The sequence below is a fragment of the Anastrepha obliqua genome, chromosome 4 (genome assembly GCF_027943255.1).
Source record: "Anastrepha obliqua isolate idAnaObli1 chromosome 4, idAnaObli1_1.0, whole genome shotgun sequence".
Lineage (NCBI taxonomy): Eukaryota > Metazoa > Arthropoda > Insecta > Diptera > Tephritidae > Anastrepha > Anastrepha obliqua.
Genome location: NC_072895.1, coordinates 95202654 through 95228452, shown reverse-complemented (window position 1 = coordinate 95228452; position 25799 = coordinate 95202654). Strand labels below are relative to the sequence as shown.

General features: G+C 37.5%; 1 protein-coding gene across 2 annotated transcripts; it reads right to left on the bottom strand.

The window, feature by feature from the left end:
* On the bottom strand, positions 1-25799 carry LOC129245423 (uncharacterized). 2 transcript variants are annotated; one of them, XM_054883582.1, is made up of 2 exons: positions 25282-25799; positions 1-737 (listed from the first exon to the last, which is right to left on the bottom strand). In XM_054883582.1, the coding sequence occupies exons 1-2, from the start codon at positions 25306-25308 to the stop codon at positions 153-155; spliced, it is 612 nt and encodes a 203-aa protein (XP_054739557.1). In that variant the 5' UTR covers positions 25309-25799; the 3' UTR covers positions 1-152. The 2 variants fall into 2 exon arrangements, with proteins under 2 accessions (XP_054739557.1, XP_054739558.1); XM_054883583.1 differs by lacking the exon at positions 25282-25799 and adding an exon at positions 2311-2354.

Here is a 25799-nt window from a genome sequence, read left to right as displayed (position 1 = left end):
TTTTCTTTTTTTAATAAAAACATTTATTTTCGAAAATATAGTTAACAGCAAATGTCAAACGAATTAAAAAAACGAATTCGCCACGAAAGCCTCTCATTTGTCCACTTTTCGTTTGCTAAGCTTTAAAGCTCTAGTACAACAAAAGACTGCGTTTAGAAACGACGGTGTTTGAGCACACGACGACGGACAGTGCGGTAACGGTAACCATCTTCAGCAGGTTGTTCGTAAGTCTCAGAAGCAGCTTGTTGATAAACTGGCTCTGGAGCATAGACTGGGGCTGGAGCATAGACTGGAGCTGGAGCAGCGGCAGCAGGTGCTGGGTGGTAGACTGGAGCTGGAGCTGGAGCATAAACTGGGGCAGGAGCAGCTGCAGCGGGTTCTGGGTGATAGTGTGGAGCTGGAGCTGGAGCAAAGACTGGCTCAGGGGCAGTAGCAGCTGGTGGGATGTACGACGACACGGGAGCAGATGGCGCAGGGTGGTAGACTGGAGCAGGGGCATAGACTGGAGCTGGAGCAGCGGCAGCAGGAACGTGGTGGTGGTGGACTGGAGCAGGTGCTGGGTGGTATACTGGTGCTGGGGCAGGGGCGAATGATGGAATGGGGACATTGGCAGCTGGTGGGATGTATGAGTTCACGGGAGCGCTAGCAGCAGGTTGGCTGTAAGCGTAACCCAACTCAGAGACATCAGCGCAAGCGCAGGCCAAGATGGCGGCGAAGGTGGCGATGGCGAAGAATTTCTGCAAATACGGGAAAAGGTTTTAGTTATTAACTAATTGATTTTGTTTATTAAAAATTTATTTATTCATTTAAAAAATTTACTTCTCTATAAAAAATATTTTATTAAAAAAATGTCAAAAGACTTTCGGAAAATTTTATCATGAAAACATTTTTTTTTTAATTTATTTCGATGAGCAATTTTTCATTTAAACCGTTTTTTTTATTTGATTTAGAAAAGTTTTTATTCAATTTATTCATTCCAGTTTTTGCTTTAATTAAAAAAAATATTTGAGAAAAAATTATTTCATTTAAAAATTAGTTTAGTAAAAAATTCGAAGAGATTTTCAAAAAAGTTTATCAAGAAGATACATTTTTCTTAATTTCTTTTTATAAAAAATGTATCATTTAAATTTTTTTTATATAATTTGTACAAGTTTTTATTCAAACTATTCATTAAATTGGTTATTTAATTAAAAAAAACTTTGCTGAGAAAAATTTATTTCATTTAGAATTATTTTATTAAAAAAATGTGAAAAGTTTTTCAAAAACTTTTATCATGAAAATATTTTTTTTCTTCATTTATTGCTATAAAAAGTTTGCCATTGAAATTTAATTTTATTTGATTTATAAAATTTTCATTCAATTTATTAAAAAATTTTTGTTTTTATCAAAAAAAAATCATTGAAAAAGTTAAAAAAAATATTCAAAAAAAAATTTCGTCATAAAAAATATTTTGTATCTAATTTTTGTTTGTAAAAATTGTGTCACTTATACTGTTTTCAATCTCATTTCTAAGAGTTTTTATTTTATTCATTTCATTTAAATTTTTTCCTTCATTTAAATTTTTTTTTTCGAAAAAGATTAAAAAAATATTTCGACCTCGAAAAAATATTTTGTTTTATTTTATTTATGTTTGTGAAAATTTTACCCTTCATATTAATTTTTATTTTATTTTAAGAGTTTTTATTTTATTTTCTTCATTTAAATTTTTTTTTTTTTCAAAATAGACTTCGAAAAAATATTTTGTTTTATTTTATTCATGTTTGTGAAGAATTTACCCTTCATATTAATTTTTATTTTATTCTAAGAATTTTTACAATATATTATTTTCTTCATTTAAATTTCTTTTCTTTTTCAAAAAAGATTAAAAAAATATTTCGACTTCGAAGAAATATTATTTTATTTATGTTTGTGAAGATTTTACCCTTCATATTATTTTTTATTTTATTTGTAAAAATTTTTATTTCTTTTATTCATTTACAAAATAAGTTTTATTGAAAAATCGTTTTATTGCAGTATTCGCACATTCGTTTAATGGAAAAACAATTTTTTTAACAATATTATTTATTATATTTAAATATTTTCTCCACTCCTTATTCCTGGCTTCACTATTAAAAATTATGCCATGGATATTTTTATTTTTTATTATAATTTTTGAACAAAAACTCTTTCCTTCGGACAAATGTTCACTTTTTTCACTACTTTTATATAATATAATAGTCATTATATTTTTTTCTCTCTCTTAAATGAACTTTTCAACACTTTTCCTTGAGCTTTTTTAAATAAAAATTTTTTTCACAAATAAATATTTACCATTTTTTTAAGATTTTTCAACGGAGTTGTTCTATTGAAAACTGTTCGACTTGTGTCTGGCTAAACAACAGAGCTCCGCAGCTTTTATATGATTTTGTTTCTAAAAACTCGCTTTCATAATGAGCTGCAATCTAAGCATCTTCGCCAAAGAGAGTAACAAAAACCCTAATTGAAAAAAATACTTCAAGCCTCCTCTCGCCTTTTTTTTGCCTCTACATCTCCCTTTTACCTCTCCATCTGCGCTACTTTTATGATTTCCTCATTGCAACATTCGCTTTTTTGTGATCGTGCAAAAAATTTTGCGTAGGAACAACAACAACGCATTGTCTTGGTGCCATTAAATCTGTTCGCCTCAACAGGTCCAAAATATTTTTAATCAGCACGCTTCACAACAACAACCACATTAGAAATTAAATTAGGCAAAAATCATAAAAACGAGATCAACTTGAAAAACTGCAATATTCGCACATTCGCACATTCGTTTTCCTAATTGAGAATCATAAAAAAATCATTAGCAAAAAACTTGGTAATCTTGTTTGATGATCCACAAATCGCGTAAAAGTTGCGTTAGGGATGCAAATCATTTTCAAATAGTTGTTGCTATTTTTGTTGCTAACTGGTGCATGGTTTTCATGCACATCGAAAGCTTCAATGAATGATTAAAAGTTAAATGTGCGACAATTTCCGATACAGTAACGCCTTAAGGAAGCCAAAAGCCAACAAGTGCCGGTTCGTTGATAGCCGCTGTAGAGAGGAATCTGCGCTTAATTAGAAACTATAAGTAGGTAGTTGACAGCTGTGTTAATTTAAATATTTTATTGCGGAAAAAGTTGATTGGTAATCAGTTCTGTGTTATGAAAAAAGAACTATTTCGAAAAAGAACAAGAAATGTTTACGCAGCGGAAGAAAACGAGGCAAAGCATATTTAAGAAATGCAGTTCTGGTAGTTAGAGGAGGTACTAGCATTTAAGAAGGTCATTTTATGTACTTGCTTCCTATTTCTTTTTCAAATGCTTCTTGCGGTACATTATTTCAAGGCACTTTTTGAACCTGGAACTCTAAGTTAAGGAAATCGTCTGATTTTTTAAGTTTTTTAAACTTATCGACTGGGGCTAGAAGGAGAACGAGTAAGATCGCTGACGATTTATTCAACATGGGAGAATGGTTTCGTGTGTAGAAGTCAACGCAAGTGGAAAAAATGCCCAATTCTCACTCACTTGGGAGTAGCCAGGACGATTCTTCTGCATACGGTCCCACGTATCCTCTGGATAGCTCCCGAACATACGTTTGAAAGCGAGCTAATGGGAGAATGCGAATCAGCCCAAGATATCTGATAATGCGCTGGGTTTGTGACCCGCCACGTAAAAACCCTTCCCCAATTAAAGCCGAAACAAAGCCTCGAATGAGAACTGCTTATCTGATGCAGGCCTGCAAACGAACTATAGCCAAAGTCGCGTAAGCGGTTACCGTACCAATCAAGAAGGATGCCTTCTCCTGAAGACAAGCCTGAGATACACTTCTAAAGTCCTAGCGTAGAACACTTGCTGCCTTTTTTATCAGGCTGGACTTCCTGCGAAACCCAGTTTTTTATTGAAATCCCTCTCACACAGAGATGGCTCTTAAAGCTGACTTAATAAGGTCTCTTGATATCATTTTTCAAGTGGGATTTCCCAGTTTTCTCACTTACTATCTTTTGTTCATTTCGCCCATCTCCAAGTCAGACAGATCTGGTACACTTTATTGCAGATAGAGTGCGCTTTGGCCAGATAAGGACAGACTTTTGAATAAAAGCTATGCAGTATCAGTTGAAATTAATCCATTTTCTTCCATTTCTATATGGCCACCAAATTCCAAAACATGACTGGTTGCAACCAAATAACGTTTGGTATTTGAAAGACAGACTTTGTAGTGCCTTTGCTCTTGATCACATCTAACTTAATGGTATTGATTCTCTTCATCTATAGATTCGCCATATTTAGGAAAATCGCTACAATGTCATGATATCAAGTGCCATGAAGATGACTCAGTAAACTTCCCTCTCAGAAAGCAGAGCGAGCTGCAACAAAAAGCAATCAACGACAATCAGGCCTTGACGAAGTATCTGTTGTTGTTGTTCGAGAAGCATAAAATACCCCACGAATTCTTGGGGAATGCCACTGAAGTGGCAATACTTGGCTGGATATATATCCGGACCGTTCAAATAACATAAAATGGACGGTCATGTGATCGTCACTTTAAATCAAATCTAAGTCTAACTGCTTAAATATTTGGTAGCTAAAGCGGCTGGCGGCCGCCGTTGATATGGTGTGTGACTACCATTCGGAATTCACAGAGAGAACGTCGCTTCGAATCTCGGTGAAACACCAAAATGATAAAAAAGTTTTTTTCTAATAGCGGTCGCCCCTCGGCAGGCAATGGCAAACCTCCGAGTGTATTTCTGCCATGAAAAACCTTCTCATAAAAATATCTGCCGTTCGGAGTCAGCTTGAAACTGTAGGTCCCTCCATTTGTGGAATAACATCAAGACGCGTACCACAAATAGGAGGAGGAGCTCGGCCAAACACCCAAAAAGGGTGTACGCGCCAATTATATATATATATAAAGCTAATTTGAAAATCTTGAAGCAGCAGAATTCATGCAAGTGAGTTAAAGACATTTTCGAAGGAAAAATATGAAGACGAGTTGATTGACGTCCACTTTGATTGACGTTGGAGGTAGCATGAGTAGGTATTTCGATAAGCCTAACTTAGTATTTTCCAATCAGAAAGCCTCAAACCATTCCGACTATCGATTCATACTTTAGCTAAGAGGTTAATGATGGTCTTACTCTGATATGAGAGATTGATGTGGTCGTTCCCACTTTTTCGGACCCGTGATCAAGGAAACAATCAAAATTACCAGAATGAACGAACTACCAAACCATACCAAAAACGAATTCTGGGACTGCTAGGAAAGAGTGTTGAAAGCGGTTACTTCAGTCAAACGTTACACTAGTCCGATGCTACAGAAAAGCAAAGACGGGGAAACTAGCAGTTAGGTCATACACTTTTCGGATAGACCTGGAAGGTTGGTTTGGCAGCCGCATCGCACATAGGAACAACGACGCCACTTAAACCTGGTAAATAACTAATTAAATATGCGGAGGACAAGGAGCTGTCCTTAGCTTAGCTGGTATCCAGGGCCACGAGGTCTGGTGAATGGTAAGTCAAATCTTTACGCTTAGAACACTGATATACAGATGTTAAAAACTGGAATAGACCTCGTGGCAGGCAGTAGCACGATAAAACGCTCTGTCAACAGGGGAACCCGTCAGGGGGGAGTCTTATCCCCTCTGCTGTGGTTACTAGTCCCCAACAACATCCTCACCAAATTTAACCGAAAGGGAATTAAAGTGGTGGCGTACGCGGACGACATAGTGCTTATGGTTTCAGGAATGTTTCCAACCACAATCAGTGAGATAATGGAAGGAGCTCTGGTATTACTCACCAATTGGCCCACGGACTGTGGCTTAAGTGTAAACCCGAGAAAAACTGAACTGATGCTATTCACCAAGAAAACCAAGGTGCCAAACTTTAATCTCCCAAAACTAAACGGCGTCAGCCTCACGCTAACCAAACAGGCAAAATACCTAGGGGTTATCCTGGACCCCAAACTCAGCTGGAAGTCCAACGTAGAGTACAGGGTAAAGAAAGCGAATATAGCACTTTACACGTGTAAGAGAATGTTGGGAAAAAAATGGGATCTCCAACCAAAATTATCCAACTGGTCCTACACAGCCATTGTAAGGCCAATACTAACATATGCGGCACTAGTTTGGTGGCCTGCAACAGAAAGGAAATACAACAAAACAAAGCTGAACAAGATACAAAGAACAGCGTGTATCTTAACTACAGGAGCGCTTAGCACCAGTTCTACTGAAGCGCTCAATGTACTAACACATCTATTGCCATTAGATTTACACATTAAAACAATAGCTACTTGCAGCGCGGTGAGACTCAGAGACATAGGAAGCTGGACAACAAGGTCGCACGGTCACAGCAAGATCCTCCTACAGGGACCCCCGCTACTCAAAAACGGATCAGACTACACAGTCCCCGACCTCAACTTCAAGAAAGACTTTACGGTACGTTTTCCACCGAGAGCCGAGTGGAGCAAAGGAGAGGTGATTGGAAGACACGATATCGAAATTTATACCGATGGTTCTTAGATAAACTGTGGTGTGGGAGCTGGCTTCCATTCGGAGCCACTCAACCTATCTCAATCAATTCGTCTTCCTGATTATGCCACCGTGTTCCAGGCAGAACTTTTAGCGATCAGAGAAGCATGCAAATTCCTAGAACTCTACAAGGTAGTTGGTGCAAGAGTAGCTATTTTCTCAGACAGTCAAGCAGCTATTAAGGCCTTAGACTCCGACTACGTTTCATCCAAACTGGTCCTACAGTGTAGAGAGGAGCTGAAACTGCTCAGCCATTGGCTTGAAATTACCCTGATATGGGTTCCCGGTCATAGGAACACACGGGGCAATGAGATAGCGGATGAGCTAGCAAGAAAGGGCTCGACACTAGACATAGCAGAGGCGGTGGCAGTCTCCACCCCACTGAACACACTAAAAGCATCCATCGCTTTCCCCTATCTTGCTTTAGCCGAAAGAAGATGGAAGCAACTAACTACAGGCATTACAACAAAAAACACATGCCCGTCATACAAAATTCAAAGGACGAACCACCTGTTAGGATGTTCTCGGCCAAACATTTCACGTATCACTGCAACCCTTACAGGACATTGGAAAGTAGGGGATCATGCAGCTAGACTCAATCTACCCTTCAATCCTATCTGTAGAAGCTGTCAAGCGGAAGGGGCGAAGGAAAGTCTGTTCCACTATTTATGTGAATGTCCGAGACTAGCCAGGGCACGACTCCGATCCTGCGGTAAGCCTTTCCTACAGCAAATTAAGGAGATCTCAGTCATCGAGATAAAGGATTTGCTCCTATACTTGGACCTCACTAAATGGATCTGACTTGGAAATAACACAAAAAAAAATATCATCACACGAGATAGTGGTAGAAAAACGGTGCTGGTCACTAATTAGGAGCATTTCAGCTCAGAAATGTTCAACCACCTCAACAACAACAGACCTCGTGGTTTGACACGTGCACATGCAAGGTAAAGGCATATAATCCCCAACCCACAGCCGAATATCGAACTAAGGTACAAACAACCTTCGCTCGAGTCAATTTAAGCCATAGAAATTTATAAAGTGATCTCCTGTTGGATACTTCGAGGTTTATTTGGAGAGTTGTCACAGAATAGGAAATAGTAGGGATATATACGCTCTTTTAGTTCCGGGAACATTTTAAGATTGGAGATAGTTTTAGTGAAATTTATTATTTCATGATTAGGTAGATTTATGAAAAATTAGGCACTGTCCCTAGGGCTGGTTTTAAAGGCTCTGAATATTTACTGCTAATGCTTGTTAATTGGTTCACACCGGAGAGGACTACCAATTTGTTGAGACTGATTACCTCTTCTACCTGAATATTTCAAGGCAAGTAGAATTAATTTGTTCGTGTGACCGGTCCTGGCCAGAGGCCATCAGGTGTCAGGTATTTAGCTATAAGGCACATGAAAGAGCCTGAACGTACTTTGTTCATTCAGGATATGTTAAGTTTGACTAGGTGAGATTAAAATTTTGCTATAGATATAAATTTGCCTCCAAGGAAAAGAGAGCTCACTTGTGTTGCTATTTAAGGTAGGAATAAGAATAAAGAAAGAGGTATAGGTGTAAGTAAGGACAAATAACCGAAAGATGTATGTTCACGGCTGTGGTAACTCCTTTGTGCTGCTGAAGAAATTCAGTTGGTGGCAAATATCTAAGTAGCATGCCATTAAAGAGAAACAAAAGGTCGCTTAGACCGCAGTTTGTATATTTCGAGACTATTCATTTTATATCTGGCATAACGAAACCTTAAAAAAAAAACATTTTAACATTTATTTAAAAATGCAGATTTATAAGAAGACGTATTTCACTATCCATGCAGTTACCTTTATTTATCACTCAACTCTTCACCTTTTTTCGCCTTTATAGCTGTCGATGTATAAATTATATTCATAGCGAGAAAAAAACAATAAACTGATATATTTGTATGTAACTATATTTAAAAATCGAGCAAAAATGCAACAACTATAATACAAAAGCGAACGATGCTACACAATTCAACTTCAAACATTTGAATATTTTACGCATATTTTAAAACGCAGAGATTTATAAAGAGATAAAAAATTAAACATTTGTATTTCTTTTCATTTTCAAATTTAATTGACTGTTTTTAGAGCTTATAAGTTATTGTTATGATTTTTTTTAATTTTGGCAAAATGCATTGATCATTTAGCCTTCAAAATAGCCAACATAGAAACATAAAAGTGCAGAGTTTTTTTAGAGAATGTGACAACATCAGTTTTGCTTTTAATTATAATATAATATAAAAAGTGGACAAAGGTTATGAGAACGCAAGTATTTGAAAAATGTGTTCGAAAATGTCTCCGAAAGACATGTTCGAAAAATTGTCCGATATCTTTCGAAAAATATATTCCAAAATGTGTCCGAAAAGCGTGTTCCAAAATGTGCATGAAAAATGTGTTGGAAAGATATGTCCGAAAGTTATATTCGAAAAATATATTCCCAAATTACCCCAAAAAATGTGCTCAGAGATATGTTCGAAAGTTATGTTTGAAGAACATATTCCCAAATGTGTCCGAAATATATGTTCGAAAGTTATATTTAAAAAATATGTTCCAAAATACGTCGGAAAAGTATATATTTGAAAAATATATTCCAAAATGTATCCGAAACATATGTTCGAAAGATATTTTTCAAAGTTATATTTGAAAAACATATCCCAAAATGTTTCCGAAAAAATATGTTCGAAAAGTATATTTTTGAAAATTATACTCCAAAATTTTTCCAAAAAATATGTTTAAAAGATATGTTCAAAAGTTATGTTCGAAAGTTATATTTGAAAAATATGTATATTTGAAAAATATATTCCAAAATGTATCCGAAAAATATGTTCGAAAGATATTTTTCAAAGTTATATTTGAAAACCATATCCCCAAATGTGTCCGAAAAATATTGTATGTTCGAAGGGTATATTTTTGAAAATTATGTTCCAAAATTTTTCCAAAAAATATGTTTTAAAGATATGTTCAAAAGTTATGTTCGAAAGTTATGTTTGAGAAATATATTCGAAAATGTGCCAGAAAAATATGTTCCAAAGGTATGTTTCAAAGATAAATTTCAAAAATATATTCCAAAATGTGTCAGAAAAATATGTTCGAAAAAATATATTTTAAAAATATATTCCAACTTGTGTCCGAAAAATATGTTCGAAAGTAATATCTGGGAAACATATTCCGAAATGTGTCCGAAAAATGTTTTCAAAAAACATGTTTGAAAAATATATTCCAAAATGTGTCCGAAAGATATGTTCGAACGCTGTATTTGAAAAATATATTCCAAAATGTATCTGAAAAATATATTCAAAAAACTATCCGAAACATTTGTTCGAAAAATATTTTCAAAAACTCTTCATATCAGCATATTATCCATATTCTTAATTCATTACATTTCTTACTACATAATTCTTTACTTGATTTCGTTAAAAAAAATTTTACTTACCCCCTATCCCTCCACTTTTCACAATCACTGTACTTTTACCAACACATGAAATTGTCCAAATCAAATCTAAGTAAACACAAAAGCAATTGATTACATGACTGCCTCAAAAACAACGAAAAAATAAATAGATTGGTAGGCTAATGTAGGTATGAGTAACTCACCAGCTAACTGGTCGGTCGCCTGACCCCTGTGGCCTGACATGAGTATTGTGGGATAACAATGGCCAGGATAACAAACAAATGCTTGACATGCGCTCAAATACACGGGCATATGTTTGTTTAGATATGAAAATAAAGTAGAACTAAAAAATACTCAATTGAATATGGAAAAAACAGCTGTTACGATAACTCAAAAAAAATCTAAAAACACTTAAAGCTTTGAGCAAACACACGTGCAGAGTGAATAAATAAAAAAGAAAAGAATATTTCTGAAGAGAAACATAGAAACAATTATATATGTTTGTATGAAAGTACACATGCGTGAAAGTACATGTACGTGCATATGGGTTGGTGGATTGCAAAGTAGAAATTTTAGCCGGGTAGCCAGTTTCGAGTATTCTTGTTTGTATAGGAAAAGTGGACGAATGAAATAATATGAATAATTGAATTGAAAAGAAAAAAATTATTAAAAATCGAGGAAAAAATTTAACAAGCAAAAAGTTGAAAATGCACGCTCATGCATACATATAGCGTATGAATGTATGTTAAAAAAAGTTTAAATTAAAAAAAATGTAAGAACATCTACAATATTCGAAAGAATTTGGACTCTGCACATCCAATGAACTTTTTCGAATATAAGTGCAGAAAGTTTTCGATTGTGCTTAGTTCAAGATCTCTACACACCAACTATACCTGGCTGCCCGAAGCTAAATATTTAATTTAAGAAGATGCTGAACGAGCTTGAAGGGCAATGGATAATTTCTAGCAAAGGCTAACTACAAAGGAAGTAGGGCCACTTTAGTCGCTAATCTAAGTATTTAAGTTGCCCCCGGCGGTCAGATACTAACAGTATATTAGTATATGATTCGATTAGATTAAGAAGAGAGCGAAGAACTCAGTACACAGAAAACCATTTAAAATCAGCTAAGCCGTTGATGAAATAGGAGATTTTGAGGAGAACAAACCGTCCAGAAAATTATAATCAAAAACTACCAAGCTGATCCTTCGCTTCCTCATTAAAGTTGGGCATCTGCTTCTCGTTTTCATTTCTACAGCTTCGGCAGTAAGCATTATAAGCTATACCCAACATTCGATGACCCAAAAAGACGATGTCCGAGTCTCTCAACGTCATCCAGGTATTCCTGAAGAGATTGGCTGCTCTTTGGAGATTATCTTCAGATCGTTTAAGTCTTATTTCTGAATATTCTGAATTCTGTTTGTCCTCGACTTGCGACCTCATTTCCGAAGTTGTTTCGAAGGTAGAAGATCTGAGAAAATCGCAGCGTCGATCCCACCTTCAATCTTTGAATCATCGAGCCAAGACAGTTCGAGTTTCTGATGGTTGTGAAAGAAAGGTAGAATGAGGTCGATTTTTTTTTATAACGAAAACTTCAAGTATCCCGTTGAATTGGTAACAGAAAAGTACAAAGAAAGATTCTGTGACCTACATAGAGGTTTAGTAGGGAAGCAAGATTACAGGCTGATGTCCCACATTTTTAACAAAGAGGAAGCCGTCGCTAAGATCGCCGACGCAAAAGTGTTGCGGGAAATGCTGCTGGAGTGACAGTCCTTGGCTGGATATAACCTGGGTCGTTCCAGTAATGTAGAACCGACTGTCATGGGAACAAGTTCTTAATATTCGGTTACATTGGCATACCCTAGCCAGACTAAGTCGGCTGCTAGATCTTATTATTATTATTATATAAGATATCCTCACACTGTGACCCGAAAATCTCTTAACTAAGATCCTCCAAACTTACGCTGTTTAGCGAAATTAAACAATTTGGAGGGCTTTGTGTCCCAAATTAGAATGAAGATGATAGTAACTTTGCAAGGGGTATGAGTTTAGGGTTTATAATCATAGATAAGAGCATAAAATACTTGGTATTTCATCAGCCGATCCCCAAAATCTGCAGTACATTTCTTCAAGATGATATCTCTTGTAAAGTCCGAACTGGAGCCAATAGAAGTTTTTAGATTCTCTCGATTGAGTTCCAAGGTTCGTTTGTTAGATCTTTAATAAACAGTTTGAAACTAAGTTCTCTTCCATTTCCTTCCTTGTAGCTCTTGAATTTTCGACAGAAAACCCTGGACTATATACATAACAATGAGCCCGATCTTTTGTGAGGTAATTAAACCTTTGCTTGTCTTCAAACCTCTTATGCTCGGGGATTCACGCAAACGTCACCCTGCTTTGGGGTTTTAATTGATTCGGGGGAATATTCCAGTTGTACACAGGCCCCCACATCATTTTCTATTAGTAACATGATCGAATTCATTAGAAGACTTCTAGAGAAGTGTTTCTACTATATACAGGTCAATGTTCTTGTGGTAGGAAATGCTGGTACAGATTCTCAACATGCCGCTAGCGAAAGCTATCTTTGGTTGCGTGGCCATTTTTTGCGACGGAGTATAGATGGAAGCAAAGCAAAGATTGAAAGATCTCTTTTTAGTGCTGATTAAGAAGACATTTTTGTCCGGAAAGAGCGGCAAGTACTTGATAACGAAGTACAAATAGGGTTAGGTTAGGTTTTTGTGGCAGTCGCCTTAGAGTAGCCAGGCCACTTAGACCATGTAGGTCCGTTGTGGTACCACTGTGTCACATGGGAACCTTAATGTTAGTGTTCATGGAGTCAATTAGACTCTTTAGACACCGAATAGTTCCGTAAGAGAATGAAAAGTGTATTTTCCCAACAACCTTGCTCTACTCCTAGCTAAGGCTGGACATTTACTGAGGAAGTAATCTACTGTTTCTTCCTCTTCCTCGTCTCTACAACTTCTGCAGTATTCATGCGATAAATATTCCTAGTCTAGAAGAGTGCCCTCCTAACTGCCAATGACCGGTAACACAAGCCACGACCTTCGAAATGATCTCCCTTGAGAGGTTAAGCAACTATTCTGATCTTTTCTTATCTATTTGCGGCCAAATTAGAATAGTTGTAACACAAGTATTTTCTTCTCTCTATGACCTATTGGCCTCCTGAAGAATATTATTTTTTATGATTACTTTGAAAGTTGCCATAGGGAATCCAATGTTGACTCTGTTTTCAAGAAGTGGAAGATTAGTACCTTTTCTGGCTAGCTCATCGGCCCTGCAATTTCCTTCAATTTCTCTATGTTCAGGAATCCACATAAGAGTGACCCTGAAAACGGTACTAATATCATTTAGAGCTGCCAGGCATTACTGAGCAACATTTGATCTTAGTATAACTTCCTCTATTGATTCGCTGGCCGCTTGGCTGTGGGAGAAGATATTTATCGTAGTTTTTGTTACGGCGCATGCATTAAGATACACAGTTACCTTCTTTATGGCTAAGACTTCTGCCTGGTAGACGCTACAGTAGTCCGGAAGTTGTACAGAAAATTCTAATCCTAATTCTTTTGAAAAAACTCCATAGGTTACTTTATTTTCTAGCTCCGATTTATTTCCTCTTTTCTCCATGGCCTTTCAGTTTGCTACTCTCTTCTTGACGGGATGTTAGTCTTGAAGAGCCTGTCGAAGGTGCGTTTAGGGAAAGAGTAGTCGATTTCTTGATTATAACTACTCATAGTATTTGGAATAGAAGCGTGCCCGAACCGCCGAGTCCTTCATAGCTTCATACTATTAAGTCTTAGTGCTGAAGCGGCGGTCACGTGTATTCCTACAAAATTTAGAGCAGGCAAGTTGACTAGCACTTCGAGAACTTTATTAAGGGTCCTTCTTAAGGCACCGGTGATGCATAAAATCGAAGTTCTTTGGACCTTGCCCAGCAGAGAATACGACTCTTGCAAGGTGAGCAGGACCATGCCGCAAGGCGGTGTGCTCTCACCATTTCTCTGGATCATTGTTCACAATGACTTGCTAGAGGAGCTGGTGAGGAGGGGCTGTAGGGTGATTGCCTACGTGGATGATATGTCATTAATTGTTAGAGGAAAGTTTATAGATACCCTGTACAATTTAATGTAGGGATATCTGAACGTAGTGGTTCGATGGGCAGCAGACTGCGGCTTATCGGTGAATCCACTTAAGACGGAGCTCGTCCTTTTCACGACGAAATATAAAATACCCAGAACTCAACTCCCCTCCATGGGGGCGCTCCGTTGGTGCTTTCTGACAAGGGAAAGTACCTAAGTCTAATCCTTGACAGTAAGCTAACGTGGAAGTCCAACATTGGCAAAAGATGGGGCCTCTCGCCTAGAGTTGTAAAAAAAAGCTAGAGAGAGTTAAGAGGTCTGCACTCATTGGAATCAGTGGGGCGCTTCGAACTACTCCTACCCTGGCGCTTAATGTAATGTTAAATGCGGTACCTACAGACATCGCAGGCAAAATTGCCGCTGCACAATCAGACTGAGGGGCTTGGGCTATAAAGCTCATTCTCACATATGGGCACTCAAGCATCCTCAGAAACTTTTAGTTCATCCCCTCGTCGACGGATCAGTGCGTGCCCTCGGTTAGTCCACGCGAAACTTCCTCCACCCATATTCCACCAAGGGAGGAGTAGACCGTGGGCAACACTTGGGGACAGGGCCTAGTTAACCTGTTCACGGATAGCTCGAAGCTGGACGGTAGGGTTGGAGGAGGAGTATTCTACAAAGCAGGAGTATTCCTCAAAGTCAGGCTCCCGGATCACTACAGTGTGTTCCAAGCAGAGGTGGCCGCAATTAAAGAAGCAGCTGACTGGCTACTTAATTGCGTAATAACTGTTAAGAAGGTAAATATTTACTCCGATAGCCAAGCGGCAATTAGGGCCCTAGGCTCTATTATGGTGCATTCGAAACTGGTCAGGGAATGCCGGATCTCTTTCTGGATTGCATAAGAATTCTTCGATATAAAGATAATTTGGATACCTGGTCACAGTGACATTATTGAAAACTCCTCAACTGTGAAGCTCACGCGGGACTAAGATTCAAGCATCTTGGTTCTCACGTCTTTTCTACGCCGGCTGATATAGCAGGTCGTGAAAACAAAAATCTGATGAACTTCATCAGCAACATAAAGAGGTTAACACAACCGCAGACTAGTCACCGTTCGTAGTCCGCAAACACCCACTCCGTTTCCCTTTCGTCCTTTTTTCCTTCACCTCTTTTTCCCCTCTTGCAATGGTATCACAAAGGATGAACCAAACTTCTTTCGTCCAAGTGGGCCTACTCTCTGGGTAACCATCACTACCTAACCTAACCTAACCTTTTGAGTATACGACTCTTACCGTTTGAGTTGATGGCCACCTCACAAGTATTCCATATTGTAAAATAAGCCGGACACAAGTAAATCATACTACAAATCCACCAAGAATTTGTGCCTTCTCAATTGGCTACAATTTTTATGTAACAATTTCAAATTCATCGCTGAGGAAGTGGAATTTTAGATTAAAAATTAAATTGCAATTTAAGGATTTAATATTAATCGCAAAACTTCTCTGCAGACTCTTAATTTGATATGCAAAATATTTAAAATCCCATGTAATGAATGGACGACATTTACTTACATTTTTATATCGCAAAAATGTTTAACAAAAGGGAAAAAATTATCAAAAATTAAAGAAAAGTTTGAACCACTTTCAGAGTCTACTTTATTAATCTAAAATTTAATAGGCTACAAAACTGCGTACCTAATTTTTTTTTAATTTTTATATATTTTTTTAATAATTTTTTTAAAAGTTTGAAATTTCGATGAAACCCCAAAGAATTTTTGTAAATTTTGTGCACAGTTAATTAAGCTGATTTTGTTTGTGTTATTTGTTGTAGAATGAACTACAATATATTTGTATAAAAAATTCATGGTAATTACAAAAACCAAATAAAAGTAACCTTGACTATCACTATTCTATTACTTTCCTCGTAAGTGTATGCAAACTCGCCGATTGAGGTCACAGAACTAACTGAGTTTAAAAAGTGAAAACAAGTTAATAATTTGAGTTTTTGAAAATTGTATTTTTCTCTCAATTTATGCTACAATCCATTTATTTACAATGTTTAGTTATTTTCTATGTTTTTTCCAACGCAGCCACTCTCTACTTCGCCTCCGCATATTTCTCATAACGGATGCGGTTGCCCTAAATCAGTAGTTGCACATTTGGAAGTTGAAAACAGACACATTTAGCTGGCGCCACGCATATTTCGATTTTGTGCAAAACTCAAAAAATTGCTCCAAATACAAATTAGTGTGTTTACAGTGACGGAAGTAGTAGAGGAGATAACAGTAGAAATAGGTAAAATACAATAATAATGAGAGATAAGTAAACAGCTGAGAATTTCATAATTTGTTTTTTTTTTTTTAATTTAAACTTTCGGAGAATATTTTTCTATCAAAAAACAGAAACCGACTTAAAACTGTGCAATAATTTTAGGACTAAAAACCATCACTCAGATCTTCACATTACGCCAAATCCCTGAAAAGACCCATGAAAAGGAAGTCGACAACCATCATCTCTTTGTCGACTATAAAGCTGCGTTCGACAGCCCGATAAGGCATTGCCTGTACGCCACCATGTCTGGCGTCAACACAACCATCTCCGTCAAGGTAGGAAATAACCTCTTCGAGCCATTCAATACCGTTCGAGGTTTCAGACAAGGCGATCCACCGTCATGCAACCTCTTCAACTTCGTGATGGAAGGGGTGCTCCGAAAAGCAGGTGTTCATCGTAATGGCACTATTTTCTACAAATGTGTCTAGCTCCTTGCGTATGCCGAGGACATTGACATTATCGACCGCCGTAAGCGAGATGTCACCGCTGCGTTTTCTGCTATCGAAAAGGAATCATCACGATTGGGTCTGGCGGTGAACGAGGGTAACACGAATATATGCTGTCTACAACGCGGAACACACAATGTGTAGGAACGCACGTCATTGCGGACAACTATACCTTCGAAGTTGTGCCAGAATTTATTTATCTTGGCACCGCCGTTAACAGCAACAAGATATCAGCCTGGAGATTAAACGGAGAATCACTCTTGCTAATAGGTGTTACTTTGGGCTAAGTAAGAAATTGAGTAGTCGAGCTCTCTCCATGACCAAACTGACACTTTACAATACGCTCATCATACCCGTGTTGCTTTATGGCGCAGAGGCATGGGTAGTGCCACAAAGCGATGCAGCCGCTCTTGGGGTATTCGAGAGAAAAGTTCTTCGTAAGATCTTCGGTCCTGTGCGCGTTGGCGAAGACTACAGTTCAAGAATGAACCACGAGCTGTATGAGCTCTACGCCGACATTGACGTAGTTCAACGCATCGCCATCCTCCGGTGGAAAGACCAGATGGAGGAAACCCTATGCTCGCTTGGTGTACAGAATTGGAGAAGGCGCGCGCGGAGCAGAGGCGCTGGAGAGAGCTAGTGATATCGGCCGTAACTCGGTAACGGGTTGTTATGGCCACCTAAGTAAGTAAGTACGTAAGAACCATCACTTGGGGAGTACTTACTTATGTACATAAGTGTGTGTGTGTATAGGTTATGAAGCCAAAACATTCCCATAGGACTAACAATGGCAAATGGATGCAACGAGGACCAGTGACACCTACTAAAACTTCACTGTTAAAAAATCCACTAGAAGCGCACTAATTTAGTGCTAATGAATTTCCCCCTCTGGCCACACACACATGCACCTGGGGACTCGGTTACAGGCTAGTCATGAAAAAACTAAAAGTTTTCAAGCCACTTCCTACAATGCGCCCAGCCACACTACGTAATGTAGTTGAAACATTGTTCCCCCTACAAAATGCTCTCCGAGCCTACGATTTGGAAGGGTGCTGCGAGGGGAACCAAAACATGCAGTTGACAAACAAAGACGAGCTCCTGATGATCACTAAACGGATCAAAAACAATAAAGCTCCTGGCCCAGACGAAGTCCCCAACGAGGTACTAAAAGTGGCAATGCAAAGTCAAACCGACATTTTTGTAGATCTCTACAAAAAAGGCACATTTCCAACTCAGTGGAAGTTACAGAAACTGGTGCTGATACCAAAAGGATCTAAGCCTGCGGAAGATCCTACAGGCTACCGTCCCCTTTGTGTGCTTGACACCGCAGAACGGTTGATCGCTAATCGTCTTGAGGCTGCTATTGATGACGCAGGCGGTCTATCATCCTCGCAAATCGGATTCGGTAAGGCTCGATCAACCACAGATGCTGTCGCTGCGGTTAAAACCATTGCGCAGAAGGCAGTCGAAGGAACTCGGTGGTTATACGTTAGCAAGGAGTACTGCCTAATGGCAACGCTAGACGTAAAGAACGCCTTCAATACCGCGAACTGGAACCAGATCCTGATGGCGCTTGATTGCTTCCAGGTACCAACGTATATACGCAGGATTATTGTCAGTTATTTCACTGACAGAACCCTTTGCTATAATACCGTTGCGGGAGTTAGGAAATGTAAAATAACTGGCGGAGTTCCACAACGCTGTGGAATATCATGTATGACGGATTCTTATGGCTCAGTTTACCCCCAGGGTTAAAAGTTATAGGGTTTGCTGACGATATCGGTGTTATGGTCGCTATTGTGGTTATTGCAGGACTACTTCCAATCAATTTAATGGTAAAAGAGTACACGGAAATTTACAAAAACAAAGCTACTTCAGAACGGCAGACAATACGCAAGGAAGCAAGAGAGCGTAGCTTGCGTTCATGGCAGGAAAAATAGAGTTCGTCCCTGAACGGACGCTGGACGTACCGTCTGACACCCTTAATAGCCAAATGGGTTAACCGTAAACATGGACAGTTAGACTATTAACGGAACTGGGGTGGGTTTTTAGTGGGTGAGTCGAAAGGCAAGTCCCAAACTTTTCGGCTTTCAATGCTTTATGCCACCTCAAAAAAAACAAAAAACACCTACACAAAGAACCACTCGAACACGCCTCAAATAAATTTACGCAAATTCGGTAAACATTGAAGTTTGAATTTACCAATTGCCGCCATTAACAAGCATGACAACGCCAATAACAACCAAATAAGCACAAGCAGGGCTACACACATACAGGCAAACACACGCAGTTGCCTAGAAGCAATAAATTTGTAAATGAGTAAAACTAAAAGTCCCATGTAAAACTTGTGTTGTTTATGAGCCAATTTCAGTAATTAAAATTTCAGCTAAAACTCATTTGCGAATTGAGCTGAGTGGTGGCAAGTGTGGGTGTAAAGTAGTTAGTTGTGGTGGGGCACTTAAGCGCCACAATATAGGCGTCACATTGCTGCTAAGATGCTGACGACACATTTGTCAAGCACAAACACTCACACACATACACGCCACACACACACACATGCATACATGGCATGTTAGTTGCAGCGGTTTAGGTACTTTTGCTCATTTCGTTTCTGTTGGCATTGTTGTTTTTGTGCACTGCGTGCGAAAAATTGTCACCCATCCCGCGCATTTGAGTGCTTTGGTGTGTTTTGTTTTTTGCTTTCATTTCGCTATTTCGAGAAACCCTCCACTAATTGGTGTAGCCAGTTGACGGAAATGTGCAGTCGAGTGTGCCGTGTGTCGTGTCGTCGCTGGTGGTGAAGCAGCTAAATTCACTACGCTTTTACTTTTTGTCAACATTTTCTTTTCATTTGCTCTTTGGCATTTGCTTTTCATTCTTGGCGTCCAGCAAACTGGCGTCACATTCAACTTTTGACCTGCAAATACTTTAAAATTTGTGCGAACGCTTCGCTAAGGGAGGGCGCTCGAAAGGGCGGCGTGCTGCGATATCGCGATGTCGCCTGTCGCAGCGCCATTGGTAGCGAAAACGCGGGTATTACATATCAATTAAGAACTTCTGCTGGCAGTGTAATGACATTTAATGGATTGGTCTTGTGGATTTGTATTTATACGAAAAAAAATTTAATTTGTTGAAGTTTTTTATAGATAGAAGTATTTCCAACGGAATAAATAAGAACTTAAATTTTACTTTAGTAAAATTTTATTTTTGTGCATAGGGTTGCCACAATTTGTTTAATACACAAATTAAGAACTAAAATTTTCCAATAGCCATGGTCAATCAAAAATATTTAAGCGGGCATAAGTCTCAACTTTATCTAAAGTAGGGTTACCAACAATTTTTTTATAAAAAAATTAGAACCACAAATTAAGAACTAAAATTTTTCAATAGCCATAGCCAATCAAAAATATTTAAGCGGGCCTTAGTTTCAACTTTATCTAGAGTAGGGTTGCCAACAATTTTTTTATAAAGAAATTAGAACCTTTTACGCTCATATGAACTGCTTGCGTTCTACATATTTTATCATACTTTTGTCAATGTTAATTTGTTATTTTTGTGCATAGGGTTGCCACAATTTTTTAATACACAAATTAAGAACTAAAATTTTGCAATAGCCATAGCCAATCAAAAATATTTAAGCGGGCATAAGTTTCAACTTTATCCAGAGTAGGGTTGCCAACAATTTTTTATAAAGAAATGAGAACCTTTTACGCTCATATGAATTGCTTGCGTTCTACATATTTTATCAAACTTTAGTCAATGTTAATTTTTTCGAATAGGGTTGCCACATTTTAATTTAATACAAAGAACAGAGTCCAAACCCAAAATATTGCAGTATTTGCATTTACAATAAAAATATTTCAACAGGCTTAATTTTGACTTCATTTAAAATAGTGTTGCCATATAAACATTTATAAAAACATTTCAATCTTCTACGTTCAACTTTGACTTTACAAAATGTTATTTTTTGGTAATAGGGTTGTCACATTTTAATTTAATATAGTACAAAAATTCAAATTTTGCAATATTCATAATAAATTAAAAATATTTCAAAGTGACTTCATATAGAATAGGGTTGCCAACAGTTTTTTTATAAAAAAATTAGAACCACAAATTAAGAACTAAAATTTTCCAATAGCCATAGCCAATCACAAGTATTTAAACGGGCAGTAGTTTCAACTTTATCTAGAGTAGGGTTGCCAACAATTTTTTTATAAAGAAATTAGAACCGTTTACGCATATATGAATTTCTTGCCTTCTACATACTTTACTTTAGTCTTTGTTAATTTTTTCGAATAGGGTTGCCACATTTCAATTTAATACAAAGCCAGAAACCAAAAACGAGAATATTGCAGTACTTGCAGTGACAATTAAAATATATCATAACAAGGGATTAGTTTCAAAGTCATTTAAAATAGGGTTGCCATTACATTTTTTATAAAAAAACTTTCAACCTTCTTCGTTAATATGAATTTCTTGAATGCTATTTAGAATTTGACGATTATAAAAAGGGGTTAGTTTGAAATTCATTTAAAACAGGGTTGTCATTACATTTTTTATGAAAAACTTTCAACCTTGTACGTTAAAATGAATGTCTTGCATGCTACTTAGAATTTGACGACTAATTGACTTAACGAAATGTTATTTTTTGGGAATAGGGATGCCATATTTCAATGTAATACACAAATTCAAGACTAAAATTTTGTAATATTCGTAGTGAATGAAAGATATTTCAAAGTGACTTTAGCTTTAATAATATTATACAAAATTAGAATCTTCTACATATAAATTTTTTGAGTACTACACCTTTTATTTTAGTCAATGTTATTTTTGTGAATAGGATTGCCCTATTTTAATTTAATACAAAACTTTTCATATAAAATTTTGCGGTAGTAGTAGTAAATAAAAACTATTGAAAAGTGCGTTAATACTGATTTCATCTACATTAGGGTTGCCATATCCATTTTCATAAAAATATGTGAATCTTCTAGGAACAAATGGCTTTCTTGCATGCTGCTTATATTTTCACTACTACAACTAGACTTTAAGAATAGTTAATTTTTGTGAATAGGATTGCCACATTTTTGTTTAATACAAAACTTAAAAATTTCCAAGGGTTTGAACCCTTTTTTGGCTTAAAGTATAAGTGTTTAAGTAAATATTTATCTATATATTTAAAATATAATAACAATTGTGGACAATTAGACTGGCATAGGGTTGTCATAATATTTTTTTTAATTACAATCTTCTTTGCACGACTGGGAAAATGTTAATTTTTTGAATAGGGCTGCCACATTTTTGCTTACTTCAAAAATGCCCAACAATTCTACAATATGTCCAACAAATGAAACATATTTAGAGGTGTATTAGTTTTGTCAGCAGCTAAATTAGGGTTGCCACACAATTTTTATAAAAAATAAAATAAATGTTTTTCACCAACGTATAAATTACCGTATCAATTACTAGCAACAACGATTTTAGAATTACAGAGAATACATTTCGTTCGTCTGCTTTCAATGAATACTCCAAATATTTTATGTGTAAGAAAACGCCCAACACTGTCTGCCAAAAAAAGTGTTAAGAATCAGCGCGATTTTTGAGCTACTTGAAACTTGCATTTTATTTATTCAACCTTCAATGAGCTATAAAATTGCGTACTGCGAAGTTTTTTCCAAAAATTCGGAAAAAAGTGGGACATTTTTATAAAATTTGTGGTACCACTGTGTAACAAGGGAACCTTAATGTTAGTGTCCATGGAGCCAATTAGACTCTTTAGACATCGAATAGTTCCGTAAGAGAATGAAAAGTGTATTTTCCCAACAACTTTGCTCTACTCCTAGCTAAGGCTGGACATTTACTGAGGAAGTAATCTACTGTTTCTTCCTCTTCCTCGTCTCTACAACTTCTGCAGTATTCATGCGATAAATATTCCTAGTCTAGAAGAGTGCCTTCCTAACTGTCAATGACCGGTGACACAAGCCGCGACCCTCGAAATGATCTCTCTTGAGAGTTTAAGCAACTATTCTGATCTTCTCTTATCTATTTGCGGCCAAATTAGAATAGTTGTAACACAAGTATTTTCTTCTCTCTATGACCTATTGGCCTCCTGAATAATATTATTTTTTATGATTACTTTGAAAGTTGCCATAGGGACTCCAATGTTGGATCTGTTTTCAAGAAGTGGAAGATTAGCTCTGGCTAGCTCATCGGCCTTGCGATTTCCTTCAATTTCTCTATGTTGATCTTAGTATAACTGCCTCTATTGATTCGCTGGTCGCTTGGCTGTCCGAGAAGATATTTATCGTAGTTTTTGTTACGGCGCGTGCGTTAAGATACACAGTTACCTCCTTTATGGCTAAGACTTCTGCCTGGTAGAGGATACAGTAGTCTGGAAGTCGGACAGAAAATTCTAATCCTAATTCTTTTGAAAAAACTCCATAGCTTACTTTATTTTCTAGCTCCGATTTACTTCCCCTTTTCTCCATGGCCTTTCAGTTTGCTACTTTCTTCTTGACGGGATGTTAGACTTGAAGAGCCTGTCGAAGGTGCGTTTACGGAAAGAGTAGTCGATTTCTTGATTATAACTACTCATAGTATGTGGAAGAGAAGCATGGCCGAACCGCTAGGTCTTCCATAGCATCATACTATTAAGTCTTAGTGCTGAACCGGCGGTCACGTGTATTCCTACAAAATTTAGAGCAGGTAAGTTGACTAGCACCTCGAGGGCTTTATTAGGGGTCATTCTTAAGGCGCCGGTGATGCATAAAATCGAAGTTCTTTGGCCACCACACAAGTATTCCATATTGTACATTTTTATAAAATTTTTCTGCACAAGTTTTGAAGCTAGGATGTATAGGGGTTTTTTAAGAGAAAAAACTATATTTTTATAAAAAAAGTTTTAGAATTCAACAAGAATCAAATAAATGGCTGAAACTTGGCAATAAATCCATGTTTTATAGTTATTTAATGCAATCTACGGGGGTCGTTTGCAAAATTCGTGCAAAAATCAAAAACTACTTAATTGTTTTGGTGTAAGCCTTTTTTATATTTCGACATAGTCTTCTGTTAGGCCTATACACTTCATGCAATGCTATTCTACTTTGTTGATCTCTTCCGAATGATAGGATTTATCCTAGTCTGAAAAATAACCACTCGTTTCTGCAATCACCTGCTCCTTTGAATAAAATCTTTTCCTCACCAACGCGTTCTTCAAATTGGGGAACAAATAATAGTTCGAGGAATCCCAGGGTTCCAAGTCTGGCGAATAGTGAGAACGAGAAACGAGTTGGAATCCTATTTCCATTAAATTTACGACCAAAGTCCTGTCATAGACCAGATCTAGCACCTTGTTACTAAGTCTGTCATGAAATCACCACTTAGCGACATCCTCGCCACCTGCATTTTTCTGAATTACCACTCCTTCATCACAGCGAGCGTCATATTTACCTGCTACAGCTCCCCTTCGCATGCTCTCAGCTGTCCTATCTCAACTTGTTGTAATTGCTATTGTTGTCGCGGTCGATTTTCGATTTTTCGTCGCCTGTTAATTTATTTATGAGCGCATTGGATAATAAATCAGTAGAGCGCAAACGACGACCATCAGCCACTGCATCGTGTATCGCTTGCCTCCGCAACGCCAGCGCCACCTCACCCACTCTCCTCAGACCGTTACTGTCGCATTTTCTGACCTCTCCATATGATCACAGCACAATGCAGCGATTAATATCGGTAAATGAGGTGTGATGAGAAGGCATTTTCGGAGTAACGAACAGGCAGAGCAGGCTGGTGTCAATGCATAACACGACTGGCCTCTATCCTCATCGGCCTGTCGAGTGCTGGTGTGGTGTAAGAGTCAATGAAGAGTGAAAAATTCACAACCAATATGTAGTAAAAATAAATGTGCCAGCAGGATGGACTGTAATAATACCAACAACTAGATGAATCATGAATGCAAAAACAACCATTTATATGCGCTTGTTGACAGTAGCAGCGGTTGGTTGTGGAGCGTCGTTGTATCGACGGCATTTATTTACCTTTTGGCAAATTGACCTCAAGCGTGAGCAAATGAAGCAAACAGGGGGAAGAATTCAAAAAAATAAAAGGAAAAAAAATAAAAAATTGACAGGCAGAGGTCGTACTGGAAGTTGAAGTGTTGCCCTTATTGTTGTTGTTTTTATTTTTGTTGCTTTTTACTTGTTTTTTCTCAGTGTTGCATGTCAACCTGCATTATTTATTGCACTCATTGCAATTGCACTACTTGTTATTGTTGTTGTTGCTGTTGCTGAAATTGTTTGTTATTTTTGTTGTTGTAATTGCTGATATACGAGTAATTATAGCGATAGCGTCAATTGCTGTGCACTCAGCTCAGGCACACACACGCACGCACGCACACACGAGTCTCACCCATATAAAGCGAATATGCATGCGTTGTGTGTGTGTATGTATGTTTGTTGGGGATTTTCACTCGCCTGACTTTTACTCCATTTTAATACCATTTTGACACGACACTTGATTTCCACATTTCCTCATTTTTCGCTTTTCCTCATTGCATACCGTTATTTATTTTGCATAACTGCTCGCGGTATTGCATACTTTGGGGCGTACAGGCAATGAAAGTTGTCGTAATTTGCGTGCTTTGGCGCCAGGCGAACGCACTGCTTTTTACTGGCCATTCTAGAATGTTTTGTTGTTGTTGCTTTCACTTTCCAATATGTCAATTATTGTTGTTGCCATCGCAATGGTTTTGTTGTTTTCGCCTTTGTCCGTCGCCAGTTTCACTTTTCTGCGAGCGCTGATTTTATTTCAACCAATCTTTTTTCGGTTTTTTCTCACTTGTTTCACTTTCGTGTATTGTTGTTGTAATGATTTACCTTGTTGTTGTTTTTGTAATTGATGCTGTTGTAGCTTTAATTAATGACAGCTGGCGGTTAGTGTTTTTCTCGCAGCTACGCGCATTTTCGCAGCAGTTCTCAGCGTTGCGTATTTG

What these genes read in the sequence shown, in the direction of transcription:
- LOC129245423 (XM_054883582.1), bottom strand. Translation starts at nt 25,308, where the DNA reads ATGGTATTAAAATGGAGTAAAAGTCAG. An exon ending in TAAAATGGAGTAAAAGTCAG is followed by an intron (nt 738 to 25,281) that starts GCGAGTGAAAAT and finishes CCGTATTTGCAG; the next exon opens with AAATTCTTCGCCATCGCCAC.